Source organism: Schistocerca americana, chromosome 2, assembly GCF_021461395.2.
Source record: "Schistocerca americana isolate TAMUIC-IGC-003095 chromosome 2, iqSchAmer2.1, whole genome shotgun sequence".
Taxonomy (NCBI): Eukaryota; Metazoa; Arthropoda; class Insecta; order Orthoptera; family Acrididae; genus Schistocerca; species Schistocerca americana.
The window spans coordinates 1,081,878,109-1,081,896,611 of record NC_060120.1 but is presented as its reverse complement, the minus strand read 5'-3'; the positions used below and the strand labels follow the sequence as shown (position 1 = coordinate 1,081,896,611).

The 18,503-nt window shown below is 45.3% G+C and overlaps 1 protein-coding gene across 2 annotated transcripts in view; it reads right to left on the bottom strand.

Annotated features, from left to right (window-relative positions):
- Positions 1-18,503, bottom strand: part of LOC124595856 (fatty acyl-CoA reductase 1-like) — a 236,167-nt gene that overhangs the window by 12,206 nt on the left and 205,458 nt on the right. Inside the window, exon 8 of one of the 2 annotated variants that reach the window (XM_047134762.1) lies at positions 16,944-17,201. In XM_047134762.1, the coding sequence (XP_046990718.1) occupies positions 16,944-17,201 (258 nt within the window). Of the gene's footprint in view, positions 1-16,943; positions 17,202-18,503 lie in introns of those variants that run through there. The other variant, XM_047134764.1, reaches the window with a different exon arrangement.

Below are 18,503 nucleotides of genomic sequence, written 5' to 3'. Positions count from 1 at the left end.
TCTCAGTCTGGGATCTGTTTTACCGACGATCAACATTGTATGATCATTACATTTTATATCACTCCTAATGCCTACTCCCAGAAGATTTATTGAATTAACTGCTTCCAGTTGCTGACCTGCTATTTTTTAGCTAAATGATAAGGGATCTATCTTTCTATGTATTCGCAGCACGTTACACTTGTCTACATTGAGACTGAATTGCCATTCCCTGCACCATGCGTCAATTCGCTGCAGATCCTCCTGCATTTCAGTACAATTTTCCATTGTTACAACCTCTCGATATACCACAGCATCATCCGCAAAAAGCCTCAGTGAACTTCCGATGTCATCCATAAGGTCATTTATGTATATTGTGAATAGCAACGGTCCTCCGACACTCCCCAGCGGTACACCTGAAATCACTCTGTACTTCGGAAGACTTCTCTCCATTGAGAATGACATGCTGCGTTCTGTTATCTGGGAATTCTTCAATCCAATCACACAATTGGTCTGATAGTTCATATGCTCTTACTTTGTTCATTAAATGACTGTGAGGAACTGTATCTAACGCCTTGCGGAAGTCAAGAAACACGGCATCTACCTGTGAACCCCTGTCTATGGCCCTCTGAATCTCATGGACGAATAGCGCGAGCTGGGTTTCACATGACCGTCTTTTTCGAAACCCATGCTGATTCCTACAGAGTAGATTTCTAGTCTCCAGGAAAGTCATTATCCTCGAAAAACTACGTGTTCCAAAATTCTACAACTGATCGACGTTAGAGATATAGGTCTATAGTTCTGCACATCTGTTCGACGTCCCTTCTTGAAAACGGGGATGACCTGTGCCCTTTTCCAATCCTTTGGAACGCTACGCTCTTCTACAGACCTACGGTACACCGCTGCAAGAAGGGGGGCAAGTTCCTTCGCGTACTCTGTGTAAAATCGAACTGGTATCCCATCAGGTCCAGCGGCCTTTCCTCTTTTGAGCGATTTTAATTGTTTCTCTATCCCTCTGTCGTCTATTTCGATATCTACCATTTTGTCATCTGTGCGACAATCTAGAGAAGGATCTACAGTGCAGTCTTCCTCTGTGAAACGGCTTTGGAAAAAGACATTTAGTATTTCGGCCTTTAGTCTGTCATCCTCTGTTTCAGAACCATTTTGGTCACAGAGTGTGGACATTTTGTTTTGATCCACCTACCGCTTTGACATAAGACCAAAATTTCTTAGGATTTTCTGCCAAGTCAGTACATAGAACTTTACTTTCGAATTCATTGAACGCCTCTCGCATAGCCCTCCTCACACTACATTTCGCTTCGCGTAATTTTTGTTCTGTGTAGGAATATAATATGAGAATTAATAAAGCAAAAACAAAAGTATTGGCATGTGAAAAAGAAGATGAAGTGAAAATCCAAGTTCATGTAGGCAATGAACTGCTTGAAAAAGTTGGTAAATTTACTTATCTGGGCAGTAATATTACCAGGGATGGAAGGAGCAAAGCAGAAGTGAGAAGTAGAATTGCTCAAGCCAAGGCTGCTTTTAACAAGAAGAAAAACATATTAACATCTAAGAGCATCAGCCTTGAAATCAGGAAAAGATTTTTGAAATCATATGTGTGGAGTGTGGCATGCTATGGGTGTGAAACATGGACTCTCGGGACAGAGGAAGACCAGAAGCTAAATTCTTTTGAAATGTGGTGCTATAGACGCATGCTCAAAATAAAATGTATCGGCAAGGTCACAAACGAAGTGATTCTGGAAAGAGCAGGTGAGAAGAGAAGCTTCTGGAGTTTCATTGTTAAAAGAAGAGTGCAATTTACAGGCCATCTATTAAGACATAAAGGACTCCTGAACACAATCATAGAGGGATATGTCGAGGGAAAAAGTCCAAGAGGAAGACCACGACTGAGGTACATGGATCAAATCGTGAAAGATGTGGGATGTAACACCTATAAAGAAATGAAGAGAAAAGCTGAAAGACGCACATTGTAGCTGTTGCAAACCAATCCTTGGATTGACCACTACAGAAGAAGAACAATTTTTGTTTGTTTGCGAGGCTTTGGCTATGTTTATGTTTGCTGTGAAGTTCCCTTTGCTTCCGCAGCAGTTTTCTAACTCGGTTGTTGTACCACGGTGGCTCTTTTCCATCTCTTACGATCTTGCTTGGCACATACTCATCTAACGCATATTGTACGATGGTTTTGAACTTTGTCCACTGATCCTCAACGCTATCTGTACTTGAGACAAAACTTTTGTGTTGAGCCGTTAGGTACTCTGATATCTCGTGGGTTGAAGTGACGGAAAGCGCTGCGGGATCCTTGGAGTGGCCCGTGAACAATCCACGTATACTCGTACATAGAACAAGAAAGTAAATAAGCTGTCTAAGGCGAAGCGATGTGTCCAAAGACGTACCCAAGGTTAGACTGGCTGGCTGAGCGAGAGGCAGGTGCTTAAGTACTCTATCGGGGGCGCCGCTATTGGCCGCTGGAACCACGAATTCCACTGTGGCGCCCTCACACTAAATGCGGGCCAGGAGGCGGGCGCCGCCACAGCTTATGGCGCGATGGTGCAGAGACCTCTAGGGGTCTTCGACGTCCATGACGTCTGGCGGGGATTCAAATTCCGCAGCGCGCGGTACCAGAATTCAGTTGTTTCTGGGATGTGGTGACATTTATAGAGACTGAAACAATATCCCAAAGAACAGTGTAGGGCCGACCACTTGTGTCATCAGAAAGAATGGACGGTTATTTGGCTGTAAGGGCACGGCAGTACAGCCTTAGTACTGGATGGCAACTGGCATCTCACGTCGCAGCTTGTTAGAGATCTGCTGTCTGTTTACCTCTGGCATGTCTTGACAGAAGGTAATGTGGAGTCATCAACATTCCACTTGGACGGTCGAACGGAGCGCCAATGTTCTTTTCACAGATGAGTTCCGATTTCGCCTGGAGAGTGATTCTCGGCGGATTCGCATCTGGAGGGTCCATGAAACACGATTTCTGGACCCAAACATTGGGGAAAGAGAAGTAATGGTTCAAATGGCTCTGAGCACTATGGGACTTAACTTCTAAGGTCATCAGTCGCCTAGAACTTAGAACTACTTAAACCTAACTAACCTAAGGACATCACACACATCCATTCCCGAGGCAGGATTCGAACCTGCGACTGTAGCGGTCGCGCGGTTCCATACTGTAGCGCCTAGAACCGCTCGGCCACCAAGGCCGGCTTTGGGGAAAGGTTGGAAAAAACGAAGAACTTTTTTTATTACTTGCTGTATTGTTTCCATTGTTTCAAGTTTACTGTCAGGTTTTTGTATCATTTTCTGGAAAAATAAAAGCAACCTTGCAAAATTTCCGTTTGTTGCCTTAATTTTGGACACCAGTGTAGCCGGGGGAGAAAGTTGGTGTTTGAAGTTTAATGAGAACTTGCTGCCGCAGCGAAAAATACCTTACTTTTAACTACTTCCATCCCATTTTCCTCATCATATCCTGCCACCCTCTCCCGTATTTCGAAATCATATAAAACGAGCTGTCCTTGTTTGAACTTTTCCTATGTCCTCCGTCAGACCTATGTAATACGTATATCACACAGCATCTCAGTACTCCGGAAGAGGGCGGAAAAGCGCAAGATAAGCAGCCTCTTTAGTGACCAGCCACATTTTCTAAGTGTTCTGTCAATAAATCGCAGTCATTGGGTTGCTTTCTTTTCCCACAACATTATCTATGTGCCGGTGTCAATTTTCAGTTGTTCGTAACTGTATTTAGGTGAGCTTACAGCCTTTAGATTTATGTGATTATTGCGTAACCGAAATTTATCGGATTACTTTTAATGCTCATTGGATGACTTCTCACTTCTCATTACTGAGGGTCAACTGCCACGGTTTTAAACATAAATACGTCTTGTCTGAAGCATTTCTAAATTAGTTTTGATCACCTATGACATTACATGACGGTAGATGACAGCATCATCGGCAAACAATCTAAAAGGTCTGCTCAGACTGGGTCCTAAATCGTTAATGTAGATCAGAAACAACAGATGGCCCATAACAAACGGTTAAATGGCTCTAAGCACTATGCGACTTAACATCTAAAGGTCATCAGTCCCCTAGACTTAGAACTACTTAAACCTAACTAACCTAAAGACATCACACACATACAGTCCGAGGCAGGATCAGAACCTGCGACCGTAGCAGCAGCGCGGTCCCGGACTGAAGCGCCTAGAACTGCTCGGCCACAGCGGCCGGCTGGGCCCATAACACTTTCTTGGGGAACACCAGATGTTACTTCTGTTTTACACGATGACTTTCTGTTACCTGTTCTGACAGGAAATCACGAATCCAGTCAGACAACTGAGACGATACTCCATAGGCACGCAAACTAAATAGAAGTCGCTGCGAGAAATGGTGTGTAAGGTTCTCTGGAGATGTATTAATATGATTCTTGCCGTTTAGGGCCAGACGTAGCAAGAGTTGTGGAATGGGTTTCTTCTTGGTTGGGAAACAGTTGTTTTGATTTCGACGTTATTGTCACGTCTGTGTGTTTTTCCCTTCTGTTTCAGATTTGAAGAGTTATATGGTATGTTAAATACTATATGTATGTATCGCATTCCGAATAAGTTTCCTATTTCTCCGTTCATTGATTTGATTGGAAATGTAGTGAACAGAACTTGATGTTGTTGAGTAGATGTTCGACTCCTTACTGCAAAAGGTCAGGTCTACTGGTGTTTAGTGGCCACTTACTGCTATTATAAGGAAAAGGTCACCTTCAGCAAATACCTGTAATTTACAAGAGAATCGTAAATGATATGCTCTAAAATGTAGCGTTTCATATTTTCGGAAGATCTTTAGGAATCCAAAAAGGACAGATGTGGGGTCTTCTTGTTGTTGCAAGTTATTACTCTACTCTCGCTCCCATTGGTAAAAACCATTGTACTATTGTAAGCAATTACTATTCGCTTTCGCAAGATCGCGTCGAACAATGTAACTTCCAGGCAGTTTGGTGTGCTACTGTCGCAGTGGGCAACACGACTCTTATGTCAGACCGTGATGACAGAACAGCCCTCAGATAAACGCGTACTCTTTCATGACAGTGGGCTTAGTCTGCTCTATCGGTGTACAGAACAGTCCGCAATCAATACATAAATGTTTCCTTACAAGTGTTGTTTCAAATGCGGACCACCACGATCACAACAGTGTCTAGTGCGACAAAACATCCACTGGCGTGCATGCTCAAGAATCCCAGGAGTCCGGTTGCCTATCTGTTGCTGCTGCGACATCCCTAGCAAACAGGTCGAGCTGAGTCTCGTAAAATAGGCTCCTTACGTGCCTCCAGAACAAGAAGTCTATTTTCACTGTCCATGGAAGAGCACCATGGCGACCTATCGCAGCTTGCATTAGGGTGCTTCTTAAATACAGTGCAAAACGTGCCTAGTTCCTGTTGTGCTCAGTTTGCACAGATCGATGAATTCTCAGTTGGACATTTTGTAGTAACTGTGCGGAAGAAACGTTTTGTACCATACTCTGTTCAGATTACCGGAAAGTACGTAAGGTATAATCACATTTATATTTCTTTAGTGGTGTCATCAGTCCCACAATAAATGCTCTCCACTGCCAACCTCTTCATCTCAACAGTAGCACTGTCACCTAAAGTCCTCATTTATTTGATCGATATATTTAATTCTCGGACATTATCTCCATATTCTTATGCTCTACTGCTCCCTCACGTACCATCAATATATTACTTGATGTGTTGGCACATGTCCTATCACCCTGTCATTTCTCCTCAACGATTTCCATGTGTTACTTACCTCGCCTATCCTAATTTTCAAAATGTTTTTGTCGCACCTCATCTAAAACGCTTGTACTCTCTCCTTTCCGATTATCCCACAGTCCACGATTCACGTCCACACAGTTTTGTGCTCCACACGAACATAGTAGAAACTTCATCCTCAAATGTATACTGCTAGTGGACTTACTTTGGCAACAAAACTCCCTCTTTGTTTGTTCTATGTGTATGTCCTCCTCTCTTCACCCACCATGTGTTATTTTGGTGCAAAGGTAGCAGCAGGGTGACTATGTTGAGAAATAAATATTTAGACATGAAGAATGAAGATGTAGAATTTTAATGACGTTTGTTTAAGTTAAAAAACTTTGATTCCCATAAAAATTTCCGAGGCAGTACTTTTTAGCACGCTCTCGAACAAGCCCTCTTTGAGAGGACCGCTGGGAGAACAAGGGCGACTTCTTGTATCAGAAGTATTTGACTACGATAGCTGGTGACTGTGATTCAGAAGCCGAGTAGTGACTGGAACTGAAGTCGGGCCTTAAAAAGTTTTAATTACCGATCAAAGTCAGGACCCCTAGGCGTAGAAAACAGAAAATCGCCGAAAATACCCGTCACCCGCCGCCCACTATATCGATACATTCACAACTTCGTAGGGTTAACACAGCTGCTCACGTTCTCCGTTTTATGAACTTGACAAACCTGTCTAAGGACATTTGATTATGCTGTTTTTTTTAATCCTCTGCCTGTCTATGTCTTTTATAGTATTGTCCCTTTTAGTTGCTGCTTTAACCTCGTGCCTCACTGTGCATTCCTAACTTAGTCTGGGCGCTAATGACCATTGTAGTTGTGCGCCCTAAAACCACAAAAAAAATATCGCGTGAGGGTTTTTATCATACCATTCATGGGTTTTTCTATTATTGGAAACGCCCTCTCTTGTGACTTGGCGTCGTCTGTAAACAGCACAAAAATATCAAAACAGTGCTTGCCTGTACACTGTGTAAGAATTTTCAAACTTTATTAGAGATGAAAGTACACTGCCTTCTGTGACTTCACCTTCTGTGGATGATGCAGATGTAATTGTTGGTCATGCAAAATTCTCGAAATAGTTGTTCAACTTTGTACAGAGTTTGTGGAACACGCTAGCTACTAGTGGTTGGATAGTCACCAACCGCGTGTAACTCTCGTACAGATTGGGTGCGGTGGCGTGTCTCTGACGTCTAGGGTGCCGCTGTCGTTTTTGTACCGCTCTTCCACTGTGATGAGAGAAACCTTACATAAGGTGCACATTGGAAAACTCTTCATGAGTACATCAATCCACATTATTGTCTGGTACTGCTAAATACATCTAACACTGCCCCAAGAACAAACCCAAGACAGAACCGAGGAATACTGAACGTAAGATAGCGGATGAAGAATATAGTGGACATTGCTGTTTGTGAGCAGAAAGTAGCGTGAGTCAGTGGAGCTAGTTTGCTTACGAACGAGAGACACAGTGCATACCGTGAACAGCTGTGGTGCGGGTACTTTAAATACAATACAAATATAAATGCGCGTAAGAAATCAAACTAAATGCAATTATTGTGTGACAAGGCATGGTAGACTACAGTCACTTACACCAAAGCACTCAGAAAATTTCCCCAAAAATTATCCATAATTTTTCACTGTAGATCGACTCACTCACTGTACTCCGTTAGTAACTGTGAGATGGCATTGTGGGAATCACATGCACAAAATGTGTACACATGTTTCAAACAGCAGAAAAGGAGCAAAAGAAAAATAAGTAAAAGTGCTGGTCGCATTCGGTGTGTAGAATTATTTAAAATATGGCTATCTCCAGTACTTCAGGTGACTACATGAATGAATATATTTTGGAAATCATAGAAAAGAATGGTAAGTATGCCAGTATACATGAAATTCGTAGACACACACTGAGCAGGTCAATACTCAAACTATAATGTTCTATCACCTATTAAAATGCCATAATAAATTGCCAAAGGAGACAAAGTAGATAATTACATGGAGATGACAAAGTTCATGGGATAGCGATATGCATGTATACAGATAGCTCCAGTATCGCATAGACAAGGTATAAAAGCGCACGGCTTTGACGGTGTTGTAATTTGTACTCAGGCGTTTCATGCGAATAGGATTTCGACGTGATTATGGGCTCACGACGTAAACCAACAGACTCTGAACGCGAAGTGGTAGATGAAGCTAGACGCATGGGGAATTCATTTCGGAAATTGTTAGGAAATTCAATGACAGTGTCAAGAGTGTGCCAAGAATACCAAATTTCAAGCATTTTCTCTCACAACGGACAACGGTGGCCGACGACTCTCAGTTAAGGACCGAGAGAAGTGGCGTTTGCGTAGAGTTGTCATTGCTAACAGACAAGCAACACTGCGTGAAACAACCACGATAATCAATGTGGAGCGCTCGACGAACGTATCTGTTAAGCCAGTGAGGCCAAATTAGGCGTTAATGGGCTGTGGCAGCAGGCAACCTAAGTTGCTAACAGCGGGACATCGCCTTCAGCGCCTCTCGTGGGCTCGTGTCCATATTAGTTGCAACCTAGACGACTGGAAAACCATGCCCTGCGCGGATGAGTCCCGATTTCGGTGGACAAAAGCTGATTGCAGGGTTCGAGTGCGCCGCAGACCTCGTGAAGCCACAAGCTCAATTCGACAACAAGGCACTGTGCAAGCTGATGGTGGCTCCATAGTGGTTTGGGCTTTGTTTACAAGGAATGGACTGGGTTCTCTGGTCCAAATGAACCGATCATTGAATGGATACAGCTATGTTGGGCTTCTTCGAGACCATTTGCAGCAATTCATGGATTTCATGTTTGCAAACAAAGATTAAATTTTTATGTGTGGCAGTGCACCATGTCACGGGGCCACAATCGTTCGCGACTGGTTTGAAGAGCACTCTGTTCAATTCCAGCGATTTATTTGGCTACCCGTCGAACATTTATGGGTCATAATCGAGAGGTAAGTTAGCGCACAAAATCCTGCACCGGCAACGGTTTCGCGATTATGGAGGGCTGTACAGGCAGGTCCGCAGCTCGTGGTCGTGCGGTAGCGTTCTCGCTTCCCGCGCCCGGATTCCCGGGTTCCCGGGTTCGATTCCCGGCGGGGTCAGGGATTTTCTCTGCCTCGTGATGACTGGGTGTTGTGTGATGTCCTTCGGTTAGTTAGGTTTAAGTAGTTCTAAGTTCTAGGGGACTGATGACCATAGCTGTTAAGTCCCATAGTGCTCAGAGCCATTTTTTTTGTACAGGCAGCATGGCCAACATTTCCGCATGGGACATCGAACGACTTGTAGAGTCCATGTCACACTCTGTTCAATTCGAGCGATTTATTTGGCTACCCGTCGAACATTTATGGGTCGTAATCGAGAGGTAAGTTAGCGCACAAAATCCTGCACCGGCAACGGTTTCGCGATTATGGAGGGCTGTACAGGCAGCATGGCCAACATTTCCGCATGGGACATCGAACGACTTGTAGAGTCCATGTCACATTGAGTTACTGCACTAAGCTTGGCAAAAGGAGATCCGTAACTTTGTTGGGACGTAGCCCATGATATTTCGTGTAAAGCACAATTTTATTTAAGAAGGTAGTCAATACTTTGCTGTTAAACAAAGCATGATACAAAAGTAAAGATTACTTTGAAAAGTCGAAGTGTTGGTTAATAAAATAGCGACTAAAACACAGCTGTCATATTGCAGTAAACTTTCACAATGTAATGAATTTGATTGGTTAATTGCACACACTGATTCGTCCATTCGTAATGCTAATGTTTCAGTGCGCCTGTGAGCTCAGCGTCTCACATGATGAGGAGGCGCTGTCTTTGAGGTATGTGGACAGCAAGACACAGACGCATTGCAGTATATTTGAAATACTGAAATAATCTGGTATGTACGGAAAATAGGAACTGAAAGACACTGCATAGCTGAACTGCACAAATTAAAGGGTCGCTTTTTTTGACACCAAGCCACATTCTTGCATTGCGACACAGAAGTTTGAAATTTGGCTCAAAGCTGCCTCCGCAACAGTACAAAAGCTTGACGCCCTGTGAGTCGGCGACGCTTCAGACAGCAAGATGATGATACATGTGAGAAAAATGGGACAGAGGTCAGTAGTTCATGTTAAGTGTGACGTGTGTTAACGATGTCTCCGCCCGCCGCCACTGTGGACGTGTGACATGATGGGAAGGCCGTAACCCCCTCCCCCCCACTCCCTCACTTAACTACGTCTCGCCATTGCTCTTGACGCCTCTGCGATGAAGGTCAGAAGCGCGACGCCCAGCTCTGAAATCACACGGTTCTCCTGTGTGTGATCGAGGAATACATTTCAGACACACTGCCGCTCAGAATCGTCACGAAGATTTCTAAAGGTGTGAAAGGCGTTAATGAAGACCAACCCTTTCTTTGATGCGTTCTTACACTCACATTTTGCTGTCGAAAACGATTGTTAGAAGTGCGATGTGCAACAGGATTTCGTTCTTGACAACTTTCGTCGCTGCTGACACCCTGACGATTCAACCGTTCTTTAAGGACAATGCGGTGCTGCCAGCCAATTGAATGTGATCTGATCATTTGGAATGCTGCTCGACCGCAATTTTTGCTTTGGTAGTACCATTAGGGACCGTTCAAAACCATTCAACGAAAATTTAACGTGATCCGAAGCGTCAAAAGGGTATTGATGGTTTCTTAGCTCCCTGTCTTGCACTCTTCTGTAGCGAGACCGTGGGAGATACGACAATGATACGTGGGTGAATATAGCGGCAAAGGGTCTCTGTAGCACCCCCCGGCTCAGCAACATCCTCTCTGCCAGCCGCACACTTTTTTTAAGCAACTTAAAAATGCACTGTGTAAAGAAACACCTCGTCCAAGCCATATAGGCTCCTGCAGTCAGGCAACCCCATCGATACCCTACAACTGAGTGGCACTAAACTGCTGCTCCAGTATCTGCTGATGAGTGTGCAGAACGTCTACACCAGAGCAAAAACTTTAGTCGCAATACACTCCAAAGACGTCATATCTCGTACAGTGGGGCTGCAGCCCCACGATGTCCTTAGAGAAGGACACAGGGTGTATCAGCAGCGTCGAAAGTTGTAAAGAACGTCGTCCTGTTCCACACGACGTTGCAAACATTCGTTCTGACGGCGAGATGTTTGTAAACCAATGCCTCAAGGGAAGGGCTGGTTTCATTGACGCCCATTATACTACCTCCTGAGGCCTTTCCGTGTCGATTCTCAGAGGCGATGTGTTCTTCGGCCACCCATTACTAAACTATGTGATTTCACGGCGTTGCGTTGCGGTCCTGACCTCCACCGCAGAGGCGTCAAAGGAAGAAGTGATGTGTGGTTGCTGTCTGAAACGCGGCCGTGTCCGAGGGCGATGTTGCAGGGCACCTCTGAGCAAAATCTTACACTTCTGCGTTGCAATGGTGACCATTTATTCTTTTACACAATAAAGAAGAATTTCTCCTAGTGTAACAAGTAAATGAGTATTGTACTTTACACATGAAACGAATGAAGCAGTGCAGTTGTTAAGACTCTGGGCTCATATTCGGAAGCATAGAGGTTTATGTTCTGTCTGCTCATTGTGATCGTGGTTTTCTGTTGTTTTCATAAATAATTTCACGCGAACGCTGGAATGATTACTTAAATAAGACAGTGGCCAACGACCTAAATATATCAATATATGTACTAGAATCGACATATTTGTCGCCGAAGAACAGGAACTGAAAACATTTCTCGTTTATTCTTCACACTCACAAGAAACCACTTGAGTGCTAGGTCGCAAGTTCAATCTGAAGTAAGGCTCATTTTAAGTGGTAACATTCACGACAGGAAATACATTAGCTGCTAATGACTCATCGTGTGCATCAGGAGGGCGATAGGAAATGAGTGTCCGGTAGGAGCAGAAATCAAGCTTCTATGGAATGTATGCATTATTCTTTACAATATGGAAATCGCCTACATTCAAGAAATGCTCAAAACAAACCACTGACTTGCACCATGAACACCGAATGAAAAATGGCAGGCCACCGTGATCACTAAGATTCGCACCATCATGAAATCGAACTCCTTGGGAGCTACAAACTGTGAAGGTCGTTCAGCTAGGTATCCACTCTTAAATAACGAACATGGAATCATACTGGCGTAATGCGGTGATGAGAGCTGGTGGAATGTGATGGGATGCAACCGAATACGAAACGCTGTGCCGTGGAGCTTATCCTGAAACTGGCCACCCTTAAAGGCGTAGCTGCAGATAGTGCGACAATGTGTTCTACAGGCACGGAGAAAACAAACATCCAGAGTCTGAAATTGTCCAGTGGTTCTAGGTGCCATGAATTGCAATGTCACACGCTTTCCAGGAGGAATAGTTTACTCTAAAGAAGGATGATATTTATCCGCAGACCAGGAATTACGCAAAAGCAAGTTATTTTGACCAGCAAGTTGCTAAAAGCAGTGCTCATGGCACAGTTGTAATTCTCTTACTCCAATTTTGCCACTCTCTCTTGCTGTGACTTGAATATTCGCTACTGCCTTTGCAAGATCATGCACACAACAAAGAATAGTAGGGGCCAGAGCACCTCCTACATCTCGCAGCACAATAAATAACTTTCCAGCCAATTTACCACGCAGATTAACAATCGGCATATTTATATAAGAATGCGTTAGGCACTGATGTTAGTTGATCTTGATAAGACTCTCTTGGTGCGTCCCCTTTTCTTATGCACTACACGGTTACACTGTTGCGGAGTTATTCTAAATCTGTACATAATTGTTTTTTTTTTTACTATGTTGTGGATTATCTTACACGTGCGCAATGATGTTTAGTACCTGCTCCTTGGACAATGATTGTCGTTTAGTATGTTCCACTAGAGACGGATTTTGTCGCTCTTTGTCCGACGAGGATGATAAACTACATGACCCGACACCTGTTTCATTATCACTTTCACTTGTTAAGCGTGTGCGATCATCATTGCACTCCTTATGTACATCGACCGCACCGTCGAGTGTATACATCGCACATTCCACTGACTCAACTTTCGGAAACTCTAGTATTTTATCTGCCACCTCCTTCTCACTGCGGTTCCTTGGGTTCCTTTCTGACGAAATGGCAACTTCTGCAACTGTTGTAGATATAATGCAATGTGAAATTCTTTATGTTCCTTTTCGATGAAACAACAATTTCGGCGACTGTTGTAGGTATAGTACAATGTTCGCTTCATTTATCGTTGCCTTTGCTCTGCTTTGTACGAACACCACTAACACTGTAGCGCTGCTGAGAGTTACTCGTCGACTAAGTAGCTCAACTACACTCCGTAGCCTCACTCTGCCCACTGAATACCTCCAGTCCCGCCCCCTCTCGCCATTAGCAGCCAATATTGTGGCTGCATGGTAGACAATACGTGGGGTGTCGAATCCCTTAGACATCTTTGGTCATTTACGACCTTGCACTCAAGGGGTTCGTTGTGAGTTTTGAATATATGACACGTTTCGATCTTTCTGGATCAGCTTCAGATCTATGTAGTTGCTCCAGCTGGCATTGTGCATGCTAAACAATAACACATTTTATGACTAACGATAGATTCTTTTTCTCCAATGTTTTACTGTCAGTCGCACAAGCCACTATACAACTATATCCCTTTATTCTAGTTTTATTCTCTTTCAACTTTCCACCCCCCATTGTCTCGCTGCGTAGAAATACTAGAAGCCATCCGAGTTTCGGGAAAACAGAGCACAGTCTCTTCTTCACTCGGCCTTACTCCCCTTCGCGCAGAAAACTCACCGATTGACACCCAGCAGATGTGTGACCCTTCCACGTGGCTGAAGACGCATGGCAATTTTATCCGCGTCAAAATGCTACTCGAGGCGTAGTGGAAGAACACGAAGTCGACACACACAGCGCCTTCGTTGTCTCTGCGCAAGCCAGTGAGATCCAGCCGCTCAGACAGCAGCGTCATTACCCGAGATAGTATCGGTCATCATCGGAAACTTCCGCCAGGCTCCCTCTTTCGCGTACAGCAGACATATGAAGATCACTTGAATCTGCCCAGGGCATGTATTATTTTATGGGGCGCCTGAGACCACTGGCGAAGCATGCGCTTAGCATCTGTGTGTGTGTGTGTGTGTGTGTGTGTGTGTGTGTGTGCGTGACATTTCCTACACCTGCAAATATTCGTGCACAATTAATGACGTACCGATAAGTCACTGTGTCAGGATACATAGTTGCTGCAAGCGGGACTCATTCGACCATCATCCACAGCCCTGGCTGAAGCCTGGACACGGCACTTTTGACACGCCGGGTTGTAGCCTGTTGCTTCTCAATGCCGGCAGTTGTGACATAATACGTGAATTTTAATCCAGATGCACTGAATTTCTTCCCAATTTTGACGCTCTACTCTCCTAGTCTCTGCCACGCAAGAAATGGATGCACTCCTCTCTTTAGTGCTAGAACAACATGTACACTCCTGGAAATTGAAATAAGAACACCGTGAATTCATTGTCCCAGGAAGGGGAAACTTTATTGACACATTCCTGGGGTCAGATACATCACATGATCACACTGACAGAACCACAGGCACATAGACACAGGCAACAGAGCATGCACAATGTCGGCACTAGTACAGTGTATATCCACCTTTCGCAGCAATGCAGGCTGCTATTCTCCCATGGAGACGATCGTAGAGATGCTGGATGTAGTCCTGTGGAACGGCTTGCCGTGCCATTTCCACCTGGCGCCTCAGTTGGACCAGCGTTCGTGCTGGACGTGCAGACCGCGTGAGACGACGCTTCATCCAGTCCCAAACATGCTCAATGGGAGATCCGGAGATCTTGCTGGCCAGGGTAGTTGACTTACACCTTCTAGAGCACGTTGGGTGGCACGGGATACATGCGGACGTGCATTGTCCTGTTGGAACAGCAAGTTCCCTTGCCGTTCTAGGAATGGTGGAACGATGGGTTCGATGACGGTTTGGATGTACCGTGCACTATTCAGTGTCCCCTCGACGATCACCAGTGGTGTACGGCCAGTGTAGGAGATCGCTCCCCACACCATGATGCCGGGTGTTGGCCCTGTGTGCCTCGGTCGTATGCAGTCCTGATTGTGGCGCTCACCTGCACGGCGCCAAACACACATACGACCATCACTGGCACCATGGCAGAAGCGACTCTCATCGCTGAAGACGACACGTCTCCATTCGTCCCTCCATTCACGCCTGTCGCGACACCACTGGAGGCGGGCTGCACGATGTTGGGGCGTGAGCGGAAGACGGCCTAACGGTGTGCGGGACCGTACCCGAGCTTCATGGAGACGGTTGCGAATGGTCCTCGCCGATACCCCAGGAGCAACAGTGTCCCTAATTTGCTGGGAAGTGGCGGTGCGGTCCCCTACGGCACTGCGTAGGATCCTACGGTCTTGGCGTGCATCCGTGGGTCGCTGCGGTCCGGTCCCAGGTCGACGGGCACGTGCACCTTCCGCCGACCACTGGCGACAACATCGATGTACTGCGGAGACATCACGCCCCACGTGTTGAGCAATTCGGCGGTACGTCCACCCGGCCTCCCGCATGCCCACAATACGCCCTCACTCAATGTCCGTCAACTGCACATACGGTTTACGTCCACGCTGTCGCGGCATGCTACCAGTGTTAAAGACTGCGATGGAGCTCCGTATGCCACGGCAAACTGGCTGACACTGACGGCGGCGGTGCACAAATGCTGCGCAGCTAGCGCCATTCGACGGCCAACACCGCGGTTCCTGGTGTGTCCGCTGTGCCGTGCGTGTGATCATTGCTTGTACAGCCCTCTCGCAGTGTCCGGAGCAAGTATGGTGGGTCTGACACACCGGTGTCAATGTGTTCTTTTTTCCATTTCCAGGAGTGTATATGTCATCTTCACTCAGGTCAGAGCCTCTATCAAAATCGTCTCTTTGGTTAACTCGGTAACCTGATTCCTATTCATTTCGAGGTGAATTCCTGAAATTTCGGCTTTATTGCGAAAAAACTGGTATCCTTTTGGAGTCATCTCCAATGATGAAAGATTACAAAGTTATTAGCATTCTTATTGCTGTGGCCGCCCAGTTCATACATCGTAGCTCCTTTTGAATCGGCATCCCAGTTCACGTCTAGCCAACACGGGATGCCTGCATCACAGGGCGCATATTTACCAGGAGCACCTACGACGTCTGTGTTGTGTTGCCAACACAAATATTTACCGGCGGCCGCAAGACAAGATACCAACGGCTGCCAGGGACCGCTACCCATTCGCGGAGCCTGCAGAACAGCTTCACCAGAGGTCGGAGGTAGCGTAGGGACTACTTTTATACGCCAGGCACGTCATCGCAAACACTTCCGGCATATATATCCGCCAAACGGGCCTTATAGGGCGGCGCACTGCCGGAAAAAGGGCAGTTCGAAGCACCGCTAGGAAGTATTTAGAGCTGCCACCCCGGCAGCCACTGCCATACATCTCTTCTAGCTGGCCTATCTCTTTCAGCTGGACTTGTATAGTCGACGAACATCTAGACATTGTAGAATTGTTTATTGTAATCTCTCCCCGTGAAGAGTTGAGTCTTTTCTATTATTATTTGTTATTTTATATTTGTGACGATTCGCAGTTGGGATCGAGTCTGTTGTTCTTTTGGAACTTGTATTATGGTTTTGTTTTCGTGAGTCCAGTAAATTGTTTTTGGACTTGTGTTTTCCACATTTCTATTCTGCTAGCGCAGACACTTCACTTATCGCATCGACTTTTTTCTCCCACAGGACACCATCTATACATCTGCTTCTGCTGTATTGCAATTAAAATTCTAATGTAATGTGTTACGTACGTATTCATTGGCAAAATTCATTTATTTGCATGAGATCTTTGAGTATCTAGTTTTACCTTTATCTGTTGGTATCAATTACGAGAAATTTTAATATTTACTGATATGTAATTGTTATTTCAGTTTATGTTTCGAATTTCTGTGACTGAACGTTTGCATGTAAATGAAGTGCGCTTATAAACTATGTGTACGGTATAGACGTGTATATGGAGCCAGTCTTATAGTTTTTATAGGTTTTATAGGTCAATAAGCAAGTATAGTGAGGTGGAGATTTGTTGGGTAGCGCAATGATATTTGTGAGTCGACTGTAGTAGTTGTACTGAATAAAAGAAGTACATATACCAATGAAATTTCTTCCTGGCTGCTTCCAAGTTGTCGAGGCTCTCATTGAAAATGTACATGCGCAATCCACGCATAGCATTTTTATAATGCCACTCGAAGTCAATGTCTGCGACGTCACAGGGAAACAATTTGCGGTCGGCTTCTCCCATATGGCCCCACATGCACACCAAGTTGTCGTCTTTGAAAGTCCACTCTTTAGTGGTAAATGTCTCCAGGGCTTGCACGGTTCCATGAATACGCGAGTACACGTTCCACAGTCTGCAACATACACGCGGTGTCAATGCTGCAAACAGATCATCCTTGTCATGATTAACAGTGAAGCTCATAGTTAAAAATAAAAATTTTATTACGTTAAACATCGGAACATTTTGGTAAATCCTAAATATGTCTATGACTGTTCCATAAATACAGGATGAAAGTAAATAAAACCGACAAACTGCAGGGACCAATTCCTGGCTGAAAATGGAAGAGAGAAGGTCCTATGAACATGTTTACGGATATGCATTGCAGCCACGGTAGATGGCGCTGACAAATGAAAGTTCCTCTGACTACATGCTGTATGTTCCTTGCGTGCCGCGCGGGATTAGCCGAGCGGTCTGGGAGCTGAAGTCATGGACTGTAAGGCTGGTTCAAATGGCTCTGAGCACTTCTGAGGTCATCAGCCCCCTAGACTTAGAACTACTTAAACCTAACTAACCTAAGGACATCACACACATCCATGCCCGAGGCAGGATTCGAACCTGCGACCGTAGCGGTCGCGCAGCTCCAGACTGTAGCGCCTAGAACCACTCGACCACTCCAGCCGGCTGAGGCTGGTCCCGGCAGAGGTTCGAGTCCTCTCTCAGGCATGGATGTGTGTGTTTGTCTTTAGGATAGTTTAGCTTAAGTAGTGTGTAAGCTTAGGGACTGATGACCTTAGCAGTTAAGACCCATAAGATTTCACACACATTTGAACATTTTTGATCCTTGCGTCTTGCAGGCTGTGTGATTGACGCAGTGTACTGTAAACAGGCGAATGGTTCCCTATTCATGTTTGCGTACTGCCAAGCAGGTGGTGACGGTCGAGAGGCAGCTCAACTATACCAAAATAAGTACCCCCACAGACAACAACCACGTCACACAACATTTCCCTTAACCGAGCGCTCCTGCCGTACATCGGCCTAAGCCGTGATGTGACACCAGATTTGGTTCCACATTTTTGTCCTTAACATTTATAGTGACCAACGAGCTCACGGCGACGAGCTGTTGCTTCTGGTTGAATTTCTACACGTGGGACCAGTTCGCACATTTGTCTCATCTCATCCGCCAGCCCATTCTGCTGGCTAGTGAGACGTGTTCGCTCGTCTTTGACTTCTAACGTTCCTTCCTGTGTCTTTTCAGCCACTGCCTGTCCCTGCTTTTTAAGAGCAGAAATAGCCTTCTTGGGCGCGCTCATTCCGACCTTTGCCAGCGCTGCCTGATCTCGCGCACTCTCGTCCTAGTAATCTGGCTGTCTTAGGCAGGCGTCTGGAATTTACCGCTACTTCTTGCGTCTCATCTGACGTTTTCCTAATGTCTTCA